Here is a 22,969-nt window from a genome sequence, read left to right as displayed (position 1 = left end):
CTGTGCCAATATTGACTGGTATTTGGAACTGTTCATAATTCCCTCTAGCTTAACTAAGGCCCCAGTTCCAGCTGAACAAAAACAGCCCCAAAGTATGATGCTGCCACCACCATGCTTCACTGTGGGTATGGCGTTCTTTTGGTGATGTGCAGTGTTTTTGCGCCCAACATATCTATTGGAATTATGGCTAAAAAGTTCAACCTTGCTTTCATCAGACCATAAGACCTTTTCCCACATGCTTTTGGGAGCCTTCAGATGCTTGGATGTTTTTCTTGTAAGAAAAGGCTTTCATCTTGCCACTTTACCCCATAGCCCAGACATATGAAGAATACAGCAGATGGTTGTCATATATACCACACAGCCAGTACTTGCAAGATATTCCTGCAGCCAGTGGCGTAGTGTGGGTTGCCAGCACCCGGGGCAAGCCATGTATTGCGCCTCCCCCCCCCCCCCAACCTGTGACCATGCCCCTTTTTACAGATAATATAGGTAGATGTCACCTGCAGTCCTATGTAACACCACAGATAACTCAGTGATAACTCTCTGAGTACAGATAATGTAGTAGATGGGTGTGAGGCCCCAGAATTCAGAACACGTACAGTGTGACCTGAAGTCTGGGGCCAGGAAGCGGCAGGGTGGGCCATATTCTGAATACACCCCCCAACCCTACCGTGAAACAGATATGTGGATGGACATAACATACATTGCTACGAAATATACTGTATAATACAGCACCACATACCTCATCCATCTAGTGACATCTCCTGTGATTTAGACTTTGCTCAACGTCTTCATTCGGAGATAAGACTGCCATGATACCTTCTTTCAGCTGCATCTCTACAGAGTTTCACAGAAAGTATTTTTAGATTCCTCACTTTACTATCATCCTCCCCTCCCTGTACCTCAACACTGTTATCCTGCTGCCCCCCCAATACTGTGGTAGAGCCAGACAGATAGGAGGACCAGAGTTGAGGCACACTAATATATACTAATATTACAGAGGGGCCATTATAATAATACACAGGGGGCTATTATATATTATAATAACACAGAAGGGGCTGTTATAATACAGCGGGGCCATTATATATACTAATACAGAGGAGCCATTATACAGTCCTGATCAAAAGTTTAAGACCGCTTTAAAAATGGCAAAAAATCATATTTTACATTGTTGACTCTTAACAAGGTTCCAAGTAGAGCTTCAACATGCAACAAGAAGAAATGGGAGTGAGACAAAACATTTTTTAAGCATTCAATTAATTGAAAATAACGATTAAACTGAAACAGGCTGTTTTTCAGCTGATCCAAATTTTAGGACCACATGCCTTTAAAAGGCCAAATCTGTGCAAAGATGTGGATTCATTGTCATTTTCTGTCAGGTAGTCACACGTTGTGATGGCAAAGTTCGGGTTGTTGAACTGCATAAGCAGGGTCTCTCACAGCGCGCCATCGCTGCTGAGGTGGGATGCAGCGAGACAGTCATTTGGAATTTCTTAAATGATCCTGAGGGTTATGGAACAAAAAAGTCAAGTGGAAGACCCCAAAAAATTTCATCAGCACTGAGCCGGAGGATCCAGTTGGCTGTCCGTCAAGACACTGGACGATCCTCGACCCAAATTAAGGCCCTTACTGGTGCTGACTGCAGCCGCATAACCATCAGACGGCATCTGAGACTGAAGGGCTTCAAAAACAAAAAACGTCTTCAAAGACTTCGTCTCCCTGAACACCACAGAAATGCTCGTTTGGACTTTGCAAGAGAGCACCAAACATGGGACATTCTACCACCTTTGAAAGTTTTATTCTCTGATGAGAAAAAATGTAACCTTGATGGTCCTCATGGTTTTCAACGTTACTGGCATGACAAGCAGATCCCACCTAAGATGTTTTCTACGCGCCACAGTCGAGGGGGCGCCATAATGGTCTGGGGAGCTTCAGGAAGTGCAGGGGCGTCAAACGGCCGCTGGCTATGTCCAGATGTTGCAGAGAGCATTCCTCATGACTGAGGGCCCTCGTCTGTGTGGTAACGACTGGGTTTTTCAACAGGACAACGCTACAGTACACAATGCCCTCAGGACAAGGGACTTCTTCCAGGAGAATAACATCACTCTTTTGGCCCATCCTGCGTGTTCCCCTTATCGAAATTCAATTGAGAACCTTTGGGGATGGATGGCAAGGAAAGTTTACAAAAATGGACAACTTGGTACGGCCGTCTTCACCACTTGGAGAAATGTTCCCACTCACCTCATGGAAACGCTTGCATCAAGCATGCCGAAACGAATTTTGGAAGTTATAATAACGGCGGAGCTACTCATTACTGAATTCAACTTTGGAAGTTGGATTTCTGTTTTGGGGGGTTTCGTTTTTTTTGGAGGTGTGGTCCTAAACTTTTGATCAGCTGAAAAACAGCCTGTTTCAGTTTATTCATTGTTTTCATTAAATTGAATGCTCAAAAAATGTTTTGTCTCACTCACATTTCTTCTTGTTGCATGTTGAAGCTCTACTTGGAACCTTGTTAAGATCCAGCCATGCTAAATATGATTTTATGCCATTTTCAAGTGGTCTTAAACTTTTGATCAGGACTGTATATACTAATAATACAGAGGGGCCATTATATATTATAATCCGTGTGGAGGAGGCAAAACCACTGTGTAGGGATGAGCGAATTTCATGTCATAAAATTTGTTTGTGCTTCGTTTGGTGGTAGAAGCAGAATTGCATTATGGATTCCGTTACCACAGACCATAACGCAATTCTATGACGTAGAATGCATAACGGAATGCCTTTAGAGGCATTCCATTATTCATTCCGTCATATTTGAAGTCTATTGCCTGCATAATGGATCTGTCCTGTTTCCATTATGCAGGAGAGGACTCCCCTGCATAACGGAAACGGGACGGATCCGTTATGTAGCTCATAGACTTCTATTATGACGGAATGAATAACGGAATGCCTTTAAAGGCATTCCGTTATGCATTCCATCATAGAATTAAGTTATGGTCTGTGGTAACGGAATCCATAACGCAATTCTGCTTCTACCACCAAACGAAGTGTAAGCAAATTTCAAAATCTGAAATTATCTCTACCACTGTGTGGAGGGGGCACAGAGGAGATAAAATTCAGTGTGGAGAGCGCACAGACGAGGCAAAACCACCTTATGGAGTTAAAATACCTAATGTAAGGGTACTTACATGTACTGTATGGTGAGCAATGTAACTGTGGGTGACTTTATAAACCCTTCTAGCAGCTCTCACACACCTCATATACTTCACTACAAACTGCATAAAAATACAGCCCCCAGACCCCTCACCAGAAATCACTGACCACAGCATACTGTAAGTGCCTGCACTCTCCCTGCTCTGGACGCTGCTCTGCTTCTCCTTACAGCCCTTTTCCTGCATCTGGCACAGTCTGTAAAGGGCGGAACTAAGCAGTCACATGATCTCATGACGTCATGCCCTAAAATTTTGGAGGGACATCCAGTTCTTGGTAATGTCACTGTTGTGTTATATTTTCTCCACTTGATGATGAGTGTCTTTACTGTGTTCTATGATATATCTAATGCCTTGGAAAATCTGTTGTACCCTTCTCCTGACTGATACCTTTTAACAATGCAATCCCTCTAAAGCAGGGGTGCACAACCTTTTTTGGTCTGGGGGCCGCATTATCACATCGCTCTATTTCAAGGTGCCTCAAATTAAAAAAAAACGTTGATCGGCGCACATCTGCCTATTACACAAGCAAAGTGACTGGGGAGGAGTGATCGCTGCCACAGTCGTTCCGCCTTCATTTAGATTACACAGGAAGATGTGCTGCAGATATTCAGACATCTTTCATCCTGATAAAATATGCAAATCAGCCGACAAATGAGCGATTCCTTGTTTATCGACTGATCAGCTGCACGATTATACCAGCCAGATATAAGATATGAGTGCTCCTATGAACACTTGTTCCCAGTAATTGTCCCAAATATCGTGCTGCAGCATAGCCCCTGAAACAGATGAGTTATACTTACCTGCTCCCCACCGCTACGGTCCTTCACACTGCCTCCGCTGTTTACACCTGGCAGTGCGTGGACATGGTCATACACCACTCCAGCCAATGACTGGCTTAGGCGGTGATGTGGCCACAAGCAGCATGTCACTTCTGAAGCCAGTCATTGACTGGAGCCGTGCAAGTGACCATGGCCATGCACTGCCAGGTGTAAACAGAGCAGGAACCGGAAGATGGAGGCAGTGCAGAGGACCAGAACGGAATGGAGCAGGTAAGTATGAATCTTCTAATTTAGAGGCCATGCTTCAGGAACTTGTTAAAAATCATTTTTACCAGAAAAGTGGCGACATTTTCTTCCATTCTGCCTCCTATTTATAAATCAGCGTTTTCCTTCACTGCAGAGGACGGAGCTCGCTGGTTATTACCATCTCCTGCCAATGCAGTTATAGGCGCCCTGCAGTAACCAGTAAGCACATCACCTTGCTAGTGCGGAAGGCGCTTATTGGTTAACGCTTGAATGACCGGGCCCAAAAAGGCCTTAACCCCTTAAGGACACAGCCTTATTTCACCTTAGGACCAGGCCATTTTTTGGCAAATCTGACCAGTGTCACTTTAAGTGCTGATAACTTTAAAACGCTTTGACTTACCCAGGCCGTTCTGAGATTGTTTTTTCGACACATATTGTACTTCATGACACTGCTAAAATTGCATTAAAAAAATACCTAATTTACTAAAAATTTGCAAATTTCAAAGTAACCCATTTTTTCCACTAACAAAGCAAGGGTTAACAGCCAAACAAGACTGTATCTTTATTGCCCTGACTCTGCCGTTTACAAAAACACACCATACGTGGCCGTAAACTACTGTACGGCCACACAGCGGGGCGTAGAGTGAAAGGTGCGCCGTTTGGTTTTTGGAAGGCAGATTTTGCTGGACTGGTTTTTTAGACACCATGTCCCATTTGAAGCCCCCCCGATGCACCCCTAAAGTAGAAACTCCATAAAAGTGACCCACCTAAGGAACTACACCCCTCAAGGTATTCAAGACTGATTTTACAAACTTTGTTAACCCTTTAGGTGTTGCACAAGAGTTATTGGCAAATGGAGATGAAATTTGAGAATTTAAATTTTTGGGCAAATTTTCCATTTTAATCCAATTTTTTCCAGTAACAAATCAAGGGTTAACAGCCAAACAAAATGCTATATTTATTGCCCCGATTCTCTAGTTTGCAGAAACACCCCATATGTGGCCGTAAACTACTGTACGGGCACACAGTAGGACGTAGAGGGAAAGGTGCGCCGTATGGTTTTAGAAGGCAAATTTTGCTGGACTGTTTTTTTTGACACCATGTCCCATTTGAAGCCCCCCTGATGCACCCTAGAGTAGAATTTAATGAAAAATAGAGATACAATTTCAAAATGTCACTTTTTTGGCAGATTTTCCATTTTAATATTTTATTTTTTTCCAGTTACAAAGCAAAGGTTAACAGCCAAACAAAACTCAATATTTATGGCTCTGATTCTGTAGTTTACAGAAACACCCGATATGTGGTCGTAAACCGCTGTACGGGCACACGGCAGGGTGCAGAAGGAAAGGAATGCCATACGGTTTTAGAAGGCAGATTTTGCTGGACCGTTTTTTTTGACACAATGTCCCATTTGAAGCCCCCCTGATGCACCCCTAGAGTAGAAACTCCAAAAAATGTACCCCATTTTAGAAACTACGGGATAGGGTGGCAGTATTGTTGGTACTAGTTTAGGGTACATATGATTTTTGGTTGCTCTATATTACATTTTTTGTGAGGCAAGGTAACAAGAAATAGCTGTTTTTTTTTTGTTATTTTCAACATTCATCTGACAGGTTAGATCATGTAATATTTTCATAGAGCAGGTTGTCACGGACGCGGCGATACCTAATATGTATACAATTTTTTTATTTATGTAAGTTTTACACAATGATTTTATTTTTGAAACAAAAAAAATCTAGTTTTAGTGTCTCCATATTCTGAGAGCCATAGTTTTTTCAGTTTTTGGTCGATTATCTTGGGTAGGGTGTGATTTTTGCGGGATGAGATGACTGTTTGGCACTATTTTGGGGTGCGTATGACTTTTTGATCGCTTGCTATTACACTTTTTGTGAAATTTTTCAGTTTTTGGTCGATTATCTTAGGTAGGGTCTCATTTTTTGCGGGATGAGGTGACTGATTGGTACTATTTTGGCGTACATACGACTTTTTTGATCACTTTTATTACCTTTTTTGGGAAGTAAGGTGGGCACAATTTCAATTTCATCATAGTTTTTTATTTTTATGGCGTTCACCATTCGGGTAAAGTAACATGACCGTTTTATAGATCAGGTCGTTACGGACGCGGTGATATATAACATGTGTAGGGAATTTTATTTTTTTCATTTTTAATCAGTGATAAATGTGTTTTTTGATTTTTAAATTTTTTTCACTTCTTTTGCTTTTATTTTACCCAGACCCACTTGGTTCTTGAAGATCCAGTGGGTCTAATGTCTGTATAATACAGTACAGTACACTATATAGTGTACTGTACTGTATTTTACTTACACTTTGTCTGAACAGATCTATGCCTTTAGCGCAGATCTGTTCAGCACCATGGACAGCAGGATGCCTGAGAAGGCGTCCTGTTGCCATGGGAACCTTCCCCGTCTGCCACAACTTCGCAGACGGGGAAGGGTAATGAGGGGATCTGTCTGGGGGCTCTCTCCCTCTCCCATCGGGGGGGCTGCAAAGGCACAGCAGCCCCCCGATGGGAGAGGGAGGGAGCCCCCTCTTACTGTTAACCTTTTCCATACCGCGGTCTGTACGGACCGCGGTATGGAAAGGGTTAAACGGCTGACATCGCATCACAGATGTCAGCCGTTTATACCAGGGTGTCATCAATGTGCTGACACCCTGGTATACCCACTGGCCACCAACGATTATTCAAGGGGAGGCGGGCGGGGGATCGCGATCTCTCGCCTGCCGCACCGCCCGCCTTCCGCACAGCCCGCAACCCTCCCCCTGCACCTCCCACCGGGATAAAATCACTCAGGGGTGCAGGGGATAAAGATATATTATAGGAATACTAAAGTTTCTGATCCCCGCGGTCAGGGACCGCGGGGATCAGAAAGCGCATCGAACCGCAGGTCTGAATTGACCTGCGGTTTGCTGCAATCGCCGACATGGAGGGGGTCACGGGAACCAAGGCCCCCCCCCCCGCGCATTTAGCCTAGGTGCCTGCTCAATGATTTAAGCAGGCACCGCGGGTAGCGATCACCGCACGCCCTATGTCCTGAAGAGGTTAAAGGGAACCTGTCACCGGGATTTTGGGTATAGAGCTGAGGACATGGGTTGCTAGTTGGCCACTAGTACAAACCGGATTCCAAAAAAGTTGGGACACTAAACAAATTTTGAATAAAAACTGAATGCAATGATGTGGAGATGGCAAATGTCAATATTTTATTTGTAATAGAACGTAGATGACAGATCAAACGTTTAATCCGAGTAAATGTATAATTTTAAAGGAAAAATACGTTGATTCAAATTTTCACGGTGTCAACAAATCCCCAAAAAGTTGGGACAAGTAGCAATAAGAGGCTGGAAAAAGTAAATTTGAGCATAACGAAGAGCTGGAAGACCAATTAACACTAATTAGGTCAATTGGCAACATGATTGGGTATAAAAAGAGCTTCTCAGAGTGGCAGTGTCTCTCAGAAGCCAAGAGATCACCAATTCCCACAATGATGCGCAAAAAGATAGTGGAGCAATATCAGAAAGGTGTTACCCAGCGAAAAATTGCAAAGACTTTGCATCTATCATCATCAACTGTGCATAACATCATCCGAAGATTCAGAGAATCTGGAACAATCTCTGTGCGTAAGGGTCAAGGCCGTAAAACCATACTGGATGCCCGTGATCTCCGGGCCCTTAAACGACACTGCACCACAAACAGGAATGCTACTGTAAAGGAAATCACAGAATGGGCTCAGGAATACTTCCAGAAACCATTGTCAGTGAACACAATCCACCGTGCCATCCGCCGTTGCCAGCTGAAACTCTACAGTGCAAAGAAGAAGCCATTTCTAAGCAAGATCCACAAGCTCAGGCGTTTTCACTGGGCCAGGGATCATTTAAAATGGAGTGTGGCAAAATGGAAGACTGTTCTGTGGTCAGACGAGTCACGATTCGAAGTTCTTTTTGGAAATCTGGGACGCCATCTCATCCGGACCAAAGAGGACAAGGACAACCCAAGTTGTTATCAACGCTCAGTTCAGAAGCCCCCATCTCTGATGGTATGGGGTTGCATGAGTGCGTGTGGCATGGGCAGCTTGCATGTCTGGAAAGGCACCATCAATGCAGAAAAATATATTCAGGTTCTAGAACAACATATGCTCCCATCCAGACATCATCTCTTTCAGGGAAGACCCTGCATTTTTCAACAAGATAATGCCAGACCACATTCTGCATCAATCACAACATCATGGCTGCGTAGGAGAAGGATCCGGGTACTGAAATGGCCAGTCTGCAGTCCAGATCTTTCACCTATAGAGAACATTTGGCGCATCATAAAGAGGAAGGTGCAAAAAAGAAGGCCCAAGACGATTGAACAATTAGAGGCCTGTATTAGACAAGAATGGGAGAGCATTCCTATTTCTAAACTTGAGAAACTGGTCTCCTCGGTCCCCAGACATCTGTTGAGTGTTGTAAGAAATAGGGGAGATGCCACACAGTGGTGAAAATGGCCTTGTCCCAACTTTTTGGGGATTTGTTGACACCATGAAATTCTGATTCAACATATTTTTCCCTTAAAATTGTACATTTTCTCAGTTTAAACTTTTGTTCCGTGATTTATGTTCTATTCTGAATAAAATATTAGAAGATGGCACCGCCACATCATTGTATTCAGTTTTTATTCACGATTTGTATAGTGTCCCAACTTTTTTGGAATCCGGTTTGTACATCCGCAATCCCCATAGCTCTGTGTGCTTTTATTGAGTAAAAAAAAATATTTGATACATATGCAAATTAACATAAGAGTAATATCTATCTTGTGTGACCAGAGAAGAGTCATATTTTCAAGCTCTGACTCATCTCAGGTTAATGTGCATATGTATCAAATCGTTTTTTTACACAATAAAAGCACACAGAGCTATGGGGACTGGGTATTGCAGATGTGCTAGCGGCTATCTAGCAACCCATGTCCTCAGCTCTATACCCAAAATCCTGGTGACGGGTTCCCTTTAATGACCAGACACTTTTTTGTGATTTAGCGCGTGTGGTGGTTCAAATGGTTGTAACTATCTTATTTGTTGGACTACCAAAATAATTTTTGCAACAATTTTCATTTGGGGGAAACTGTACAAAATGGTTTTTAAAAAGTATATCTTTTTTCAAACTATAGCTCCTTATTCTTTAAATATGCAAACTGACACCAAAATAAATTATTATAATTAGTTCCCTATTTTGTGTAGGACGTTGTTATATAATATGAACATTTTCACGTGAATGGGGCGGTAATGGTGACGGTTTTGATTAGTGTGGGTGTTTTTTCTTTTGTGTATTAAATCTTTTTTTTTTACTTAATATATTTCTGCTACATAATATGTCCCCCAAGAGGTCATAAAAAGACCTTGGGGAACACTGTCACTTTTTTAAATTTTGCACTTTTTCCTTTTTATTTTTTACTTCTATTTGAATTTTATTAATAGTTTATTGTATTATTTTTAATAATTTTATTAATTTATATATATTTTTTATATATATTTTTTCCACATATGGTCATAAAAAGACTGTTGTGGGACAGTGAACACTCTTTTATTAAGCACTTTTTCCTTTTATTGTATTTTATTTTTTTAAAGGGGTTGTCCGAGTTATTTTTTTGTTCTTTCTATGTTCCTAACTAAGCAAATATAACAGCTTTCCAATTAACTCACTTTATCTGCAGTGGCTGGTTTCTCAGATTTCACTAGGGTCACATGACCTGTGATGTCAGCTTCTCTCCCTGCTCTGATAAAGGTCATTTACAAGCCTGTAAACAAGACGTCACTGTGCTGGCCACGCCCCCTTCAGTGCCTGCTCTTTCTGCTAGGATTCTTAACCCCTCCAGCTGCACACACTGGGTACTGGGTATCTGCAACAGTGACAATTCTGGGCACAGGAGCTGAAGGACTAGAGAGAGCATTGCACAAGAAGGTAGGGGGAAGATCCTGTGTGTATTAGAAGTCATTATACAGCTGGGACTTGTAGTTCTACACTTACAACATGCTGTAGAGTCTCCCAGCACTCAGGGCAGCTCTTGTATCCACTCCCTTAGCAGTGTCATTATACAGCTGGGACTTGTAGTCCTACACATACAACATGCTGCAGAGTCCCCCAGCAGGCAGACATGTCACTCAGGGCAGCTCTTGTATCCACTCCCTTAGCAGTGCAGGGGGAGGGGCAGAGAGTGTTTTTATTGCATGTAAACAAAGGGCCAGAAGAGAACCAGGGAAATGAGGAAATATATAATTATTATTTTTTTTGCATAAAGCTTGCTTAGCTTAGTTATATATTACTGCCCATCAGATTTTCAGTGCTATTTGCTATATATTTTTTTTTTCATAACTCGGATAACCCTTTTATTTATTTTCTAATAATTTTCTATTTTTTTATGCCACATATTTTATTTCTCTTTTCTTTTATTTATGTTTTATTATATATTTATTTAGTTTTACCACATATTTTTTCCCCAAGAGGTCACTGAAAGACCTTTGGGAAACAATAAGTGACTTTTTTTTGGAGCCCCAGTTACAGGGAAACCAGCCTGCTGCGGAGGCTTTGTACTAGGGCAGCGCTCCTCTGTTCCCGAGACACCCAGCGATCACGTGATCGCCAGGTCCACACTGCAGAGCGCTCATAGAGGAAAAGGCAAAAGTGCTAGTAAAGCGCTTCTGTCTTCTCCTCGGCTTCCCCGATCTTATTAATAACCGGGGACCCTTTCCGCTCCTGCTACAGTGCAGGAGCAAAACCTGTGATCCATCTGCTGTGCAGCGCTCTGTGCAGAAACACAGCTGAATGCAGGATCAGCTGTGTTTCTGCCCAGCAGAGCGTGGGCCGCAAACCATGGCTCTGGGGGCCGCAGGTTGTGCACCCCTGCTCTAAAGCTTTGGAAGCTCTCTGTGGACCTCTGCTTTTGCTGTGGGATGTGACTAAGAATATTTCAAGAAAGACCAACTAGAGCAGCTGAACTTTATTTAGGGTTAATCAGAGGCACTTTAAATGATGGCAGGTGTATGCTGACTCCTATTTTACATGATTTTGAATGTAATTGCTTAATTCTGAACACAGCTACATCCCCAGTTATGAGAGGGTGTGCACACTTATGCAACCACATTATTTTAGTTATTTTTTTTTTCTTCCCTCCACCTAAAAGATTTCAGTTTGTTTTTCAATTGAGTGGTACAGTTTATATTTAAATTAATTTCAAGAAAAGTGCTCATTTCTAGTTGTTACGCTAGTATGCACTGTGCACCTTTTTTTTTGCAGCACAGTCGAAATGTGTTGCAGCACTCATTGTGGGGTGACTGTTTTATTTGTCCATTATACTAATTTATATTGGCTTTAATGTAATAGATGATATTCTTAACCTTGTGTAAATTGCTTTTTATAGGTGGCCACTTCTATGGGGTCACTATTTTTGAGTGTTTTTAATGTACATTTTTCTTTATCCTTTTTGGTTGCGCACATGTTGCTTATGTATCCTTATTTCCTACTTTGCTCTCATAAAAGTGAATTGTGTTTTGTCCTTGACCAACTCAACTTTGCTTTTGATCTTTTCAGGATCCATGGGTTAAATGAACGCATTTCTGTGGAGGGCTTAGAGCAGCTTACGCAGTTCTACTATCAACTGATCCAGAATGCTGACTTTGATAAAGTTCCCGTTGCTCATCGAGCCACCCATGAGCTATAATGATGATTAGTCTAGCAGTTAGTAAACAGTCCAGAATACTTGAATGGTTGGCGGTAATATTGTCCAGAAAACTTGAATGGTTGGCGGTATTATTGTGCAGAATACTTGAATGGTTGGCGGTATTATTGAGTGGTTATTTTTGTTAAATTTATTTTGAAAATGTAATTTGTTGACCAGAAATAGGGAGTGTTTAATGAGGTGTCAATAAACGTGTTTGAAGTGAAGACTACTAATGACTACTAAGTCTGAGATGACTGATGCACTGTGAAAGTACAGCCTTTGCCTGAAAAATAAGTATAGAAATAACTACCTTGTTTTCAGGTTGGTAAGGCGAGTCCTCAATATAACTAACTAGTGCTTTTAATGACAATTTTACACTAGTGTAATATAGCTGCCTGCAGAAGTAGATTCAGAGCCGAATGCAGGATATGCAAAGCCTTCCCCAAAGAGGTATAGTAGTACCCTTTTAGGTATGTTTACATGGCAAATTATCCATGTGCACTTCGGTACCTATTCCGTGCCAAAATCCATGTGAAATTCACTTAATCCTCCTCCAGTTGTTGATAAACTATGACTCTTATGTGAAATGTGCAGCTCAGGAATAAATATCATATCACAACATGGAGAGGAAACCACAGTGGGTGGCCACATGCAGATTAGTGTTGGGCGTGAATATTCAAATTTAGAATATAGTGATATGTATTTGTGAATATTCTTTATTTTTTTTATTTTTTTTCATCTGAACCCATGATCCCTCCCTGCTTCTTTCTTGTGGGCCAATGAGAAGGCTGCAATGTCTTTATCTGAGCTTAGCAACATCCCTAGCAACCAATAGGAAGGTTGCCTACCCCTTACTATATAAGAACCTCCTCAGTAGCCATTTTCTGCAGTTCTGAGAGACACTAGTGTCATTAGTGGGAGATAGTCAGTGTAGGTGATATAGTGTAGCTGATGGGTTCCAGTGCAGGGTGTTAGGTTCTGCTGTCCATACGTACATGCTACAGACATAGTGCTGTGATGTCACAAGTTCACAACAATACTTAGTGCACCAATCAGTAAGGCTTCTTGCACACAAAAGGTTTTTTTTCCGTAGTTTGCGTTGCGTATACGGAACCATTCATTTCAATGGATCCGCCCAAAAAACTGAAGGCACTCCGTATGCCTTCCGCTTCCATATTTCTGTTTTTTCCGTTCAAAGATAGAACATGTCCTATTATTGTCCGTATAACGGACAAGGATAGTACTGTTCTTTCAGGGTCCAGCTGTTCAGTTCCACCAAAAAATTTGAATGCACACAGACGTCATCCGTATTGTTTGCGGACCGCAAAATACAGAAAAAGCCATACGGTCATGTGCAAGAGGCCTAATATGTACTCAGACCTGCTAAAATGTGAACTTGCACGTATTGTGCCAAAATATGCGCATCATTAATTGCCGATTTGCACAATCGCTAATATATTGGAGCACTCTATCTGCATATAAAGCTATTGTAATGTTCTGCTGTGCCAACCATTTTCTCCAGTCTCTGGAAACTTCTAGCAGCTTGAAAAATGTAGCAAAAGTGACCCACACCTGTATTGCGTGCGCAATACACGCATATTACATTGCCATTATTTTCTTGATTGCGAAAATTGGCATACTCTCGAATTTGCAAATTTATGATGAATATTCGCAAAATATAGCAAATTTGAATATTGCCCCTGACGCTCATCACTAATGCAGATTAGTCCCATTGAATGGGGATAAATCTATATGTGGATCCACTGCATGAAATATTAAAATTTTGCAACAGAAATGCAGGGGTCAGATTGTGTGCTGGATTTTTACAACAAAAAAAATACACATTTTGTCTGCACACACCTTAGAAGGCTGACAACAACTGTAAAATGCTTAGGCATGTGCTATGCTTGTTAGCATTTTCAGATTTAATTCTCCCAAAGCATTTATTTTAAATTTCATTCAAAAATGCCAATTATGACGGCAGAGACGAGGTTAATTTAGCTTAACGCTGATTTATTTGAATGCCTTAGGCCACAGTCTCAGATGAGTGAGTTCACTGCGAGAAACACGCTGTATGTCACTGATTTCTCATTTTGAACTCTGCCGCTATGACAGAATCGCAGTGTATAATAATGATTTATAATGCTGTGTGTCCCTGCCAAACCTTGAATTTACGGCAGTATTCTGACAAATGCCATCAGTACAGTTCAGTAGATCTGCGGTCTGGCAGGGACTTGCAGCATTATAAATCATTCTAATGCTCTGCGATCCTGTCAGAGGAGCAGAGTTAGGCCTCATGCACATGACCGTTGTGTGCATCCGTGGCCGTTGTGCCGTTTTCTGTTTTTTTTCGCGGACCCATTGACTTTCAATGGGTCCGTGGAAAAATCGGGAAATGCACCGTTTGGCAGCCGCATCCGTGATCCATGTTTCCTGGGCGTGAAAAAAATAAGACCTGTCCTATTTTTTTCGCGGCCAACGGTTCATGGACCCATTCAGTCAATGGGTCCGTGAAAAATCACGGATACACACAAGATTGTCATCCGCGTCCGTGATCGTGTCCGTTTTTTCCTATCATTTCAATGGCAAACTTTACTTTACTTCATTTTTCATGTCCGTGGATCCTCCAAAAAACAAGGAAGACCCACGGACTAAAAAATGGTCACGGATCACGGACCCCGTTTTTGCGGACCTTAAAAAAAAACGCTTGTGTGCATGAGGCCTTAAGGACGACAAATTATGCTCACACAAGCAGCATGTTTCTCGCAGTGAACTCGCTTGTCTGAGATTAGCCTCGGGGTGCTCTTACCTGTGCAGTTTGAGCCTGAGGTACAGCACCTTGGTTGCCACTAATTACCAGGCTCCATCTGGATTTGCCACTTTTAACATAGGTGCAGTTCAGGTGTGGCCCAGTAAAAATGCTTATGTTTTTAAAAAATATAGTTTTTGTGAATGATGTTTTGAAGATAAGATAATAGTTAAAATTATTTTTGTGGAATTTTGTAACTCAAAAGCCCAATAAATAAAGATAATATTGAATAGAAAAGAATTAAACATCTTTTTGTATTTTGTTTTCTCTGCTTGTAATAGAATTACCGTAGAATGTAAATGCCAATAATACATCCATATTTACCCACAAATCAAACTGAAGCAGAAACCAGGGCAGAACTAGAGGTGGCCATATACATTAGGAGTGAGAAATAATCTAATGTGGCTGGGGCTATCTCGACTCTCCCAGCAGAAGATGTGTGTGTGTATGGGGGGAGGGGGTTGGAGGTGAAGGGTTCAACATACCCGATCCTTTGTTCTTCAAAGGGTACTCCGGTTTCATAATGAAATGTTTTTTTTTTATTTGTCCAGATTTCCCCAAACACAACATACACTGATGAGCAAAAGGGTAACAATGTTTTTAACTTTTGACTTTCAGACTCCATATCCTACCATCCACTACAGCTTCGAAAGTGAGACTACAATCATTTTATAGACAATCATCTTGGCCAGGGGCGTAGCTAGAAATGACTGGGCCCCATAGCAACATTTTTTTATGAGCCCCCCTTCCCGGATCTCCCACCCCCACATACCTCTCAGACCTCCACCCCTTCCAGAGCTCCCACTCAAACACCCTTCCAGGACCTCCCACCCCAACATCCCCACACCCCTCCTAGACTCCCCACCCCCACCCTAAATCTCCCACCGCCAGTCCCCAGATATAATGGTCCAGACATCAAGTGTCCTGCTCCCCCCTCCTGCCTATATAATGGTCCAGACCTCCAGGTTCATGCTTCCCCCTACTCCCCATATATAATGTTCCAGACCTCCAGGATCCTGCTTCCCCCTACTCCCCATATATAATGGTCCAGACCTCCAGGATCCTGCTTCCCCCTACTCCCAATATATAATGGTCCAGACCTCCAAGGTCCTGCTCCTCCCTATATAATGATCCAGAACTCCAGGGTCCTGCTTCCCCTAAATAGAATGGTCCAGACCTCTAGTGTCCTGTTCCCCCCCCCCCCCCCCTATATAATGGTCCAGACCTCCAGGATCCTGCTCCCCCCTTCTCCTTAAATATAATGGTCCAGACCTCCAGGATCCTGCTCCCCCCTTCTCCTTAAATATAATGGTCCAGACCTCCAGGGTCCTGATCCCCCCTTCTCCCAACATATAATTGGTCCAGACCTCCAGGGCCCTGCTCCCCCCCTCCTCCCTATATAATGGTCCAGACCTCCAGGGTCCTGCTTCCCCCTAAATAGAATGGTCCAGACCTCCCAGTGTCCTGTTCCCCCCCTATATAATGGTCCAGACCTCCAGGATCCTGCTCCCCCCTTCTCCTTAAATATAATGGTCCAGACCTCCAGGGTCCTGCTCCCCCCTTCTTAAATATAATGATCTAGACCTCCAGGGTCCTGATCCCCCCTTCTCCTTAAATATAATGGTCCAGACCTCCAGGGTCCTGCTCCCCCTCCTCCCCAGATATAATGGTCCAGACCTCCAGTGTCCTGTTTTCCCCTATAGAATGGTCCAGACCAGACCTCCAGGGTCCTGCTCTCCCCTTCTCCTTAAATGTACTGGTCCAGACCTCCAGGGTCCTGCTCCCCCCTTCTCCTTAAATGTACTGGTCCAGACCTCCAGGGTGCTGCTCCCCCCTCCTCCCCAGATATAATGGTCCAGGACTCCAGAGTAAGTTTTACCAGTCCCAGAGTCAGCCAGCCCTCACCTCACAGCCACTTAAAACGTATGCGCGCCCACACTCCAGCAGCGCTGCCAGGCCCAGCAGCACGCAGCTTCGCTGTACGCTCCGCATCCTCCACCTCCGGCCAGTTTGACTGCTGCCCAGACTGGGAGCGGGACCACTCCATCTCCTCATTGCAGGTATGCCTCTCTGCCTCTGGCCGCACCCTATCGCACCGCCCACAGCCTGCAGGCCCTGCAGATAGTGCTTTCTCTGTCTGTCCTGGAGGGGCCAGCGACCCCTGTAGCTACGCCACATGAATTAAAAAATATATATAATCCTCAGCCGGCAGCCCAGACCCCCAGTGGCGTAGGGCCCCATAGCCATTGCTATGGCTGCTATGGTAATCCCTATGCCCATGATCTTGGCTATCTCATACATAAATTGGACTTGCAACTATTTAGCGTATGATTAGTTATACAGATTCTTGTCATGTAACTGCTTTGTTACGGTTTTGCTCCTGGTGGTGGAACAATCTTTTTCTTCATGTATACTACCAATTACAACCTGTTCTCACATTCCCTAATAGTTTAGTGTGTTTATTAGGTTGATTCCCAAGCAAAAGGTCACTGGTTCAAATTGAGGAGCAGCCATGAAGAAGATTTCACAAGAAAAGAGAAACAGCATCATCCAGCTCATCGGTTGCGGTATCTTGGCCAAGAAAATTGCCAAACTGCATTATGTGAGTGCCATGAAAGTTGGAAAAATACAAAATGAAGTCCGTCTATCCATTCCAAAGTCAAGAGGTGGACGTCCACGCAAAACATCGGCGTAAACATTTTGGCTTATAACAAGGTCTATCAGTTCTGGCACAACAAACACAGCAGTGGAGGTGGCTTGTATGCTTCGTAATAGTGAGATTACAGACTTCCATGCGAAACCCATTATACAAGTCTGGAATGGTGGCCTGAAAAAAGGCGAAGAAGCCCCGACTTCGATATCCTCATAAGAAGCTTTAGCTCGAGTTTGAAATAAAGTCCGAACAGTGGACAGTAGAAGATTGGAAACGGGTGATTTGGAGCACTGAGATGAAAGTCAATAGACTGGGCTCTGAGGGGTGCAAATGGGTCTGGGAGAAACAAGGGAAAAAGGGGCTAATGGATTGAGAAATTGAAGGAACTGTCAAGTTCGGTGGGTGAAGCCTATTGATATTAGGGTTGTTTCACAGCCAAAGGCGTTGGATACTTGACCAGGATCGATGGTCTCAATGGTGAGCTATATGTGAGCAAGTTACTTTGTGCATTCGAGAACCATGGGTATGAAAAGGATGACATAGTGTTCCAGCAGGACAACGACCCGAAGCATACGTTGAGATTGGCGAAGAAAAGGTTCAATGACCATGAAGCAGAGGTGCTGTATTGGCCCCATAGTCCCCAGACTTCATTCCAATTGAACACTTGTGGGTAGAGTTGAAGAAAAAACTGTATTTGTACCCAAGTGAGTCGACCAATATGCACCAACATTGGGAACTTGTAGAAGAGACCTTGTAATAGATTTCAGTCGACACATGCTTGAATCTGATTAAGAGCATGTCCAGACAGATTCAGGCAATGTTGAAAGCCAAAGGTGGATTTACAAGATACTAACAAAATAATAAATGATGAAAATTTAGAATTTTAGGGGCAAAATAGTAACAATGCAGTTACATGACAAGAATTTGCATAACTAATCATAAGCTAAATAGTTGCAAGTCCAATTTATGTATGATATAGTCAAGATGATTGTCTATAAAATGATGGTAGTCTCATGTTCTAAGCTGTAGTGGATGGTGAGATATGGATCCTGAAAGTCAGAAGTTCAAAACATGGTTACCCTTTTGCTTTTCAGTTGTAAAATTATAGTAATTGGAGAGCTGATATTAGGAGGAGAAGTCTCCCCTGTTCCTAAATGCCATGATCCTAATTTATGTTTTAAAGGGAGTCTTTCACCTAATCTGAGCGTTTTAGACCGCTCAGATCAGGTTATAGACTCTTTGACCCTCATTACAATCGTACCTTTCTCGTCTGTGTCCCTTGTCCAGATAATGAAAATAACACTTTTTAAACTTATGCATATGATCTTCTGAAGGTGCCCAGAGGCGGCGTTACTGGGCGATGTGCCCAGAAAAACACACCTCCAGCCGGCGGACGTCACGAGCGGCACCAGAGGACGGCGGACTGGGAACTGGCGCGGTTTAAAGAGCCTATAACCTGATCTGAGCGGTCTAAAACGCTCAGATTAGGTGAAAGACTCCCTTTAATAGGTGTACTATTTGCCCATTTAGATGTCAGTATCATGGGAACTTGCCATGTTAGATGTTACCTTAAGTTTTGTAATTATGTTTATACTAAGGCTGCGTTCAAATCTCTTAGAGATGATCCAGCATAAATGCCAGCTGTTGGCCCGATTAAAAAACGTATGCAGTAGTATTTGTCCAGCCAAAACCCGGCATTTATGTCAAAAACGGTCAGACCCCATTATCGTCAAAAGGGATCTGGCGGTGATCTGTTAAATTCGGCAATGCTAAATCCAGTGAATGCCAGCAGGCTGTTCTCTGCCGGAACAGGATGTCGGAAAATTCACCGGAGATGTGAACATGGCCTAACAGGATACAAAGTATGCAAAGTAACCTAATGTTGATACAGCAAAGCGGATGAGAGTGGGGGAGTGGATATGAAAAATTCCACTGGATATTTTCATGTGATAGAAGTCCTATATTATATAGGTGCTTTTTATTATAGGGAAAAATAATTAAAATGTAAATAATATAAAATATTAATAAACGATGAATAATTCAATTAATTCTGTCATGTGACCTGTTTGTCACGGATCAGCGGGTGTGAACCCACGGTGCCACTGACTGGCTATACTCTGGAGGGGCATGCCTAAGCAACTACCTGGTTTTCACTAGAGCCTCTGGTGGTGAGGATAGACTTGAGCCGTTAGGGTAGTTGCCAGGGGCTGCTCCAGAGCAATCCCCAAGTCAGTGGCAGCTGGTCTGGGCGGACCAGGAGATACCTGAGTAGATACCAGAAGTACAAGCGTAGTCAGGTGGGCAGAGATGTTACCAGGAGCAACGGTGCAGGACCAAAGGAAAAGGCAGAGACTTGGTCAGACAGGCAATAGGTGTCACGGCGATGTCTCGGTCTGCCGTGCATGCAGTTGCCTGGGGCAATGTGTTTCTGCGTGTGTGTGCACTGATCCTGTTTCCTGGCCTCTCCCCAGTCTAGTGGTTATGGGGTTAAGGTGTGGGTGTGTTCTCATGGCTCTACTTATCGTGTTGCTCTGAGCTTGAGGTCAGTTGTGTTCCAGCCTTGGTTGGTGCTGGAGCCTTGCTCCTTTCCTGGATATTCCATCTTTCCAGTGTGAGGGCCCCCTAGTTTGACAATGCCGAGATCCACGCCTTAACCCCATAACCACCAGACTGGGGAGAGGCCAGGAAACAGGAGCAGTGCACACACACTCAGAAACAACACATTGCCCCAGGCAACTGCACGCACGGGAGACGTGTCACGGCAAACTACACCAGGATCGAGACACAGCCGTGACAATAGGTCAGGGCAGGCAGCACAGGTACAAGTCAGGCAATCCAGGTCGGCAACAAGAAAGTCAAAGCAAGCAGGCAGGGATCAGACAATAAGCAGAGTCCAGGAACGAAGTATGAATCGGGAGCATACGAGAGTATCAGGAACCAGAAAACTCAAGGATCTGAACACTGAGACATCTGGGAAGGGGCTTAGCCACTTTAGTACCTGCAGGAGAGTACCGCCCAGGACCGCGGCAATAGGCGGGGGAACAACGGCGTACAGCAGCCGCTGTTACAGTACCCCTCTTACGCCCCCTTTTCCTGAGTTGCCGTAGACGGAGCTGTTGAGAAGCGGTTAATGACTACTGGTTTGAGTAAAGATACATGGAAGGCATTGGGGGACACGAAGAGAGAAAGGTAGCCGTTTTATCTCCCTCAAAACTACGAAGGGTCCCAGGAACCTAGGGGCAAACTTGAAACTAGGAACCCTTAAACAGATGTTTCTGTAGGAGAGCCATACCTTATCTCCCGGCAAGAACTGAGGCGGTTTTCTTCTATTCCTGTCTACATTCGTCTTCATGCGGGTCACCGCTTTATCAATGCAAATCTTGGTATCCTACCAGATCTTTAAAAAAAATCCCTAAAAGAGGAATCCACCGCTGGTACTCCAGAAGATATAGGAACAGGAAGAGGAGTACGAGGATGCTGTCCAAAAATGACAGAGAAAGGAGATGACCCAGTGGACTCACTAGTATGTCTATTGTAGGAGAACTCTGCCCAAGGTAACAATTGTACCCATTTGTCGTGTTGAGCTGAAACAAAATGCCGAAGGTAATTCTCCAATATCTGATTTGCCCGTTGGTTTAGGGGGTGATAACCGAAGGAGAAGTCCAGGTCAATTTCCAGCAGTCGGCAAAGAGCTCTCCAGAGCTTGGAGGTAAACTGGACTCCCCGATCAGAAACAATATGCCCAGGTAAACCATGCAGACAAAATATATGTTTCACAAACAGTTCAGCAAGTTCAGCAACCGAGGGCAATCCAGTCAAAGGAACGAAGTGCCCCATTTTGGAGAAGCGGTCCACGACCACCCAAATCACGGTACATCCGGCCGAACAGGGAAAATCTGTAATAAAGTCCATGGCAATGTGTTGCCATGGAGCATCAGGATCAGGCAGCGATAACAACAGACCAGGCGGTTTGCTCCTGGAGATTTTATTTTGAGCACAGACTGTGCAGGCAGAGACATAATCACGCACATCCTTGGACAATGTGGGCCACCAGTAGTGGCGAGAAACCAGTTCTGTGGTCTTGCGAATACCTGGGTGACTGGCCAGTTTGGAGTTGTGCCCCCACGTTGGGATACGTTTTCTTTTGGCAGAATGCACAAATGTCCTCCCGGGAGGAATATCTATTACCAGCACAGGAGGCACTGTGATCAAGCGAGCAGGATCTACAATGTATTGGGGATCTTCCTGCTGCTCTGCAAAGTCAAATGACCTAGACAGAGTATCCGCCTTGATGTTTTTCTCAGCCGGGCGAAACTAAAACGAGAGAAGAAAAGACCCCACCTGACTTGGAGAGAGTTCAGACACTGGTCTGTCTGCAGATATGTGGGGTCTTGTGTCCGTGAATATTATCACCAAATTCTGGGCCCCCTCCAACAGATAACGCCACTCCTCCAAGTCAAGTTTTATGGCTAGAAGTTCTCTGTCTCCTATACAATAATTCCTCTCAGCTGGTGAGAAGAGTGAGAAGAGTTTGGAGGAGAACCCACAGGTAAACATCTTGCCCTTGGAACCTTTCTGTAGTAGAACAGCATTGGCTCCTATGGAGGAGGTATCCACTTCTAGAAAGAATTGGTGGGAGACATCGGGAAGCAAAGGACTTCTTTAATTGGACAAAGGCGGCCTCTGCCTCTGGAGTCCAGTCCTTGGCATTCACCCCTTTCCTAGTAAGAGCGGAGATCAATGAAAAATTTGGGATAAATTGCCTATAGAAATGAGCAAATACCAGGAAGCGCTATATAGCCCGAAGACCCTGTGGGGCCAGTCCATTACTGCCTTTAACTTTTTTCAGGATCTACCTGCAACTCGGCATCCGATATGACGTATCTGAGAAACAGTACAGTAGATTTTTCGAAAAGGCATTTCTCGAGTTTGGCATAAAGTCGATTTTCTATTAACCACTGTAATACTTAACGTACATGCTTCCTGTGAGTGGTTAAATCCGGGGAATAGATCAGTATATCGTCCAGATACACTATTACGCAGATATAAATTAGATCCTGGAAGATGTCGTTCACCAACTCCTGGAATACCGCAGGAGCACTGCACAGACCAAAGGGCATGGCGAGTGTTAACAGCAGTGTTAACAGCAGTCTTCCACTCATCGCCCTTTCGAATGCGGATAAGATTATATGCGTCGTGCAGGTGGAATTTAGTAAAGACCTTATTGATTCTTGATTGTGACCTTATTCAGACCTTGATAGTTGATACAGAGCCGTAAGGATCCATCTTTTCTTTTGCAAAAAGAAGAACCCGGCATCGGCTGGTGAAGTAGATTTCCAGATAAACCACTCTCGAGATTTTCTTTAATGTACTCAGACATCGCTTGGGTCTCGGAAAGTGAGAGGAGATGGACTCGACCCCGAGGAGGAGTGGCACCAGGCAGAAGATCAATTGGACAATCATACGGAGGCAGGGTCTCCGCCTCTTTCCTGCTGAAAACATCTGGAAAACTGGCGTACTGCTGCATGAGTTCAGGCAGATCTACTGGTACAGTAGGCAAGG

At 43.7% G+C, this 22,969-nt stretch overlaps 1 protein-coding gene across 1 annotated transcript in view; it reads left to right on the top strand.

The window, feature by feature from the left end:
* LOC122933444 (N-fatty-acyl-amino acid synthase/hydrolase PM20D1-like) overlaps positions 1 to 12,726 on the top strand; it is a 55,664-nt gene extending 42,938 nt beyond the window's left edge. The window contains exon 12 of the mRNA XM_044288439.1: positions 11,816 to 12,726. Within this exon, the coding sequence (XP_044144374.1) occupies positions 11,816 to 11,945 (130 nt within the window). The 3' untranslated portion in view covers positions 11,946 to 12,726. The remainder of the gene's footprint in view (positions 1 to 11,815) is intronic.
* Positions 12,727 to 22,969: the final 10,243 nt, after the last annotated feature.

This window comes from Bufo gargarizans, chromosome 3 (genome assembly GCF_014858855.1).
Source record: "Bufo gargarizans isolate SCDJY-AF-19 chromosome 3, ASM1485885v1, whole genome shotgun sequence".
In the NCBI taxonomy this organism is placed as follows: Eukaryota; Metazoa; Chordata; class Amphibia; order Anura; family Bufonidae; genus Bufo; species Bufo gargarizans.
Note: the sequence above shows the minus strand (reverse complement) of the source record. Positions and strands in the feature narration are given on the sequence as shown.